The following is a 5,000-nucleotide window of genomic DNA, read 5'->3' as shown; positions in this document are numbered from 1 at the left end:
TAGTTAGCATGCTAGCATGTATGTGTGTGTGTGTGTGTAAGCGGTTGACGGAGCGCATAAGTTAGGAGTTAGCACAGCGGAGACAAACACGGGGCTAAATCCGAATAAAAGTGCTTTGTCTCGGTCTAACCGAGCCGTGAGCGGACGTGTGCGGAGCCCCGGTGCTGTGGTTACCTGCCGGGCCCTCTGTAACACGTCGGCCAGGCCGTCTGACTTCAGCCCCGGCTGGTTCATCGAGGCCTGTCCCTGCACCAGCTCCGCCATCATAGCGCCACTTGCTATAGCTAGTTAGCTGTTAGCTGGATTAGCGCTTGGCCGCTAACTGTGCTGAGGCTGACGTCAGAGAGCGGTTTAGAGCGCGAGCGAGGTCTCACTCCTCATGGTTTTCTTTTCCCTTTACTGAGACCAGAAGGAAGTAGATCTCTGGTCACGTTACACGGGTCAGAAACGAGACACTTTGTGGAAATCAGATTAAAATGATTCATTAATCAATTCGTTTTTGTGAGGAAAGAGTTTTATAAGAAATCAAATTGTAAATGCTTGTTTAATATTCAAATAAATATGTTAATGGTTTAGCAACGCCCCATTTATCACATTGATCTTTTCAGAAACATATGTACATATATGTGTATATACACATTTAAGTCCCTCTACCTAATATCAGCCGATAGTTTCCTTGGACCGTGTTTTTTTTTAACGACAGAGTGGCTCATCCTCCTCTTCATAGAGGATCTCTGCTCTCTTGCTCAGCTGTTGGCAACTAGCTTTTCACTGTTTCCGCTTCCGCATTCAGTCACGTGCTTCGACCAGCTCCAACAGGTGGCGAGCGGAGTGAACTTTGAGAAGAAGAAAAATGAGAATAGAAGATTTTATTTTTAATGAACGCATATTAAAGAACATGAAGGATCTCACAGAGAATACATATAACGTGATACAATACATTTCAAATGTATCAAAATAAATATTAAAACATGTCATATTATATAATATAATACAAACATATACATATACATAATATATGTATATATAATATAATATTGAAGTGTATCTAGAAATATATGAATAAACATTAATTTCTTCATCGCTAGGCTCAGATACGAAAACAACAGAGAATAAAGAGGAACAAGGACTTAAAAAATATACTTTAAAAAATCTATTTCCTGCAGAAAATGTGTGTGAATGCTTTCAGCTGAAATCACAAAAAATACAGAAGTATTACTATTAATTCACAAATGATGCTGAAAACCCTGAAATCTGAGATGTAGAAAAGGAAGAATTGTTTGCTGAACTGCTTCATCTGAAGAGCTGAACACAAACTGTGACACTGTTTAAAAGATGGAAGTTAATATGAATTAACTGAACTAAAGATATATGACTTAACTCAACCAAACTAAAGATACTTAACTTAACTCAACTAAAGATATATAACTTAACTCAACCGAACTAAAGATATATAACTGAACTCAACCTACCTAAAGATATGTAACTTAACTCAACCTAACTAAAGATAGGTAACTTAACTCAACCTAACTAACAATACTAAACCTAATTCAAGATATATAACTTAACTCAACCTACCTAAAGATAGGTAACTTAACTCAACCTAACTAAAGATACTTAACTTAACTCAACTTAACTAAAGATATATAACTAAACTCAACCTAACTAAAGATATATAACTTAACTGAACGTAACTAAAGATATATAACTTAACTCAACCTAACTAAAGATACTTAACTTAACTCAACCTAACTAACAATACTAAACCTAATTCAAGATGTATAACTTAACTCAACCTACCTAAAGATATATAACTTAACTCAACCTAACTAAAAATACTGAACTTAACTCAACCTGACTAAAGATAGGTAACTTAACTCAACCTCACAAAAGATATATAACTTAACTCAACCTAACTAAAGATAGGTAACTTAACTCAACTAAAGATATATAACTTAACTCAACCGAACTAAAGATATATAACTGAACTCAACCTACCTAAAGATAGGTAACTTAACTCAACCTAACTAAAGATACTTAACTTAACTCAACCTAACTAACAATACTAAACCTAATTCAAGATATATAACTTAACTCAACCTACCTAAAGATATATAACTTAACTCAACCTAACTAAAGATAGGTAACTTAACTCAACCTAACTAAAGATACTTAACTTAACTCAACTTAACTAAAGATATATAACTAAACTCAACCTAACTAAAGATATATAACTTAACTGAACTTAACTAAAGATATATAACTTAACTCAACCTAACTAAAGATACTTAACTTAACTCAACCTAACTAACAATACTAAACCTAATTCAAGATGTATAACTTAACTCAACCTACCTAAAGATATATAACTTAACTCAACCTAACAAAAAATACTGAACTTAACTCAACCTGACTAAAGATAGGTAACTTAACTCAACCTAACTAAAGATATATAACTTAACTCAACCTAACTAAAGATATATAACTTAACTCAACCTAACTAAAGACAGGTAACTTAACTCAACCTAACTAAAGATACTTAACTTAACTCAACCTAACTAACAATACTAAACCTAATTCAAGATATATAACTTAACTCAACCTACCTAAAGATATATAACTTAACTCAACCTAACTAAAGATAGGTAACTTAACTCAACCTAACTAAAGATACTTAACTTAACTCAACCTAACTAAAGATACTTAACTTAACTCAACTTAACTAAAGATATATAACTAAACTCAACCTAACTAAAGATATATAACTTAACTGAACTTAACTAAAGATATATAACTTAACTCAACCTAACTAAAGATACTTAACTTAACTCAACCTAACTAACAATACTAAACCTAATTCAAGATGTATAACTTAACTCACCCTACCTAAAGATATATAACTGAACTCAACCTAACTAAAGATAGGTAACTTAACTCAACCTAACTAAAGATACTTAACTTAACTCAACCTAACTAAAGATACTTAACTTAACTCAACTTAACTAAAGATATATAACTAAACTCAACCTAACTAAAGATATATAACTTAACTGAACTTAACTAAAGATATATAACTTAACTCAACCTAACTAAAGATACTTAACTTAACTCAACCTAACTAACAATACTAAACCTAATTCAAGATGTATAACTTAACTCAACCTACCTAAAGATATATAACTTAACTCAACCTAACAAAAAATACTGAACTTAACTCAACCTGACTAAAGATAGGTAACTTAACTCAACCTAACTAAAGATATATAACTTAACTCAACCTAACTAAAGATATATAACTTAACTCAACCTAACTAAAGACAGGTAACTTAACTCAACCTAACTAAAGATACTTAACTTAACTCAACCTAACTAACAATACTAAACCTAATTCAAGATATATAACTTAACTCAACCTACCTAAAGATATATAACTTAACTCAACCTAACTAAAGATAGGTAACTTAACTCAACCTAACTAAAGATACTTAACTTAACTCAACCTAACTAAAGATACTTAACTTAACTCAACTTAACTAAAGATATATAACTAAACTCAACCTAACTAAAGATATATAACTTAACTGAACTTAACTAAAGATATATAACTTAACTCAACCTAACTAAAGATACTTAACTTAACTCAACCTAACTAACAATACTAAACCTAATTCAAGATGTATAACTTAACTCACCCTACCTAAAGATATATAACTGAACTCAACCTAACTAAAGATAGGTAACTTAACTCAACCTAACTAAAGATACTTAACTTAACTCAACCTAACTAAAGATACTTAACTTAACTCAACTTAACTAAAGATATATAACTAAACTCAACCTAACTAAAGATATATAACTTAACTGAACTTAACTAAAGATATATAACTTAACTCAACCTAACTAAAGATACTTAACTTAACTCAACCTAACTAACAATACTAAACCTAATTCAAGATGTATAACTTAACTCAACCTACCTAAAGATATATAACTTAACTCAACCTAACAAAAAATACTGAACTTAACTCAACCTGACTAAAGATAGGTAACTTAACTCAACCTAACTAAAGATATATAACTTAACTCAACCTAACTAAAGATATATAACTTAACTCAACCTAACTAAAGATAGGTAACTTAACTCAACCTAACTAAATATACTTAACTCAAATCAACCAAACTAAAGACAGGGAACTTAACTCAACCTAACTAAAGATACTTAACTTAACTCAACCTGACTAAAGATACTTAACTTAACTCAACCTAACTAAAGATAGGTAAGTTAACTCAACCTAACTAAATATACTTAACTCAAATCAACCAAACTAAAGACAGGGAACTTAACTCAACCTAACTAAAGATACTTAACTTAACTCAACCAGACTAAAGATACTTAACTTAACTCAACCTAACTAAAGATATATAACTTAACTCAACCTAACTAAATATACTTAACTCAAATCAACCAAACTAAAGACAGGGAACTTAACTCAACCTAACTAAAGAGCACAACGTTTCAACATTTGAATGGTTTATTTACCTAAAAGTAAAATGTACGGAGGAAGTAGAAATATTTTGTGATGTGTGTCCTGGGGCTTTTATTTTGAAAATACAGAGACTCTGACTGTGTGTTTGAAAAGGAAAGAACCTTTGAACTGCTGACTTCTACTTCTCTGTGTTCACTCTGCTCACATGTCAAAATGTTTCTATGATCACATGGTTCCAGGTTCTGAAACGTTTGAAGACTTTTCGTCATGTTTTTCTATTTCTAGCTGTAAAGTTAAAGAACACTATAAATAATGAAAGATTGTGAGGTTTGAAGTTTTTCTCTGACAGAAGAGTGTTTGTGAATGTATCAGGATGGTTTGGGTCTCTGAGGATCTTTGAGAGTCTGGAGTCTCTGAGGGTCTGGAGTCTCTGAGGGTCTGGGTCTCTGAGGGTCTGGGTCTCTGAGGGTCTGGGTCTCTGAGGGTTTGGGTCCCTGAGGGTTTGGGTCCCTG

At 32.0% G+C, this 5,000-nt stretch overlaps 1 protein-coding gene across 3 annotated transcripts in view; it reads right to left on the bottom strand.

Moving 5' to 3' along the window:
- Positions 1 to 295, bottom strand: part of LOC306778549 (far upstream element-binding protein 3-like) — a 30,427-nt gene extending 30,132 nt beyond the window's left edge. For all 3 annotated transcript variants that reach the window (XM_079270085.1, XM_079270086.1, XM_079270087.1), the window contains exon 1: positions 175 to 295. In XM_079270085.1, the coding sequence (XP_079126211.1) occupies positions 175 to 267 (93 nt within the window). In that variant the 5' untranslated portion in view covers positions 268 to 295. The remainder of the gene's footprint in view (positions 1 to 174) is intronic.
- Positions 296 to 5,000: the final 4,705 nt, after the last annotated feature.

The sequence above is a fragment of the Melanostigma gelatinosum genome (genome assembly GCF_949748355.1).
Source record: "Melanostigma gelatinosum genome assembly, chromosome: 6".
NCBI lineage: Eukaryota > Metazoa > Chordata > Actinopteri > Perciformes > Zoarcidae > Melanostigma > Melanostigma gelatinosum.
The sequence above is the reverse complement of the archived record's forward strand: the minus strand, read 5'-3'. Positions and strand labels throughout refer to the sequence as shown.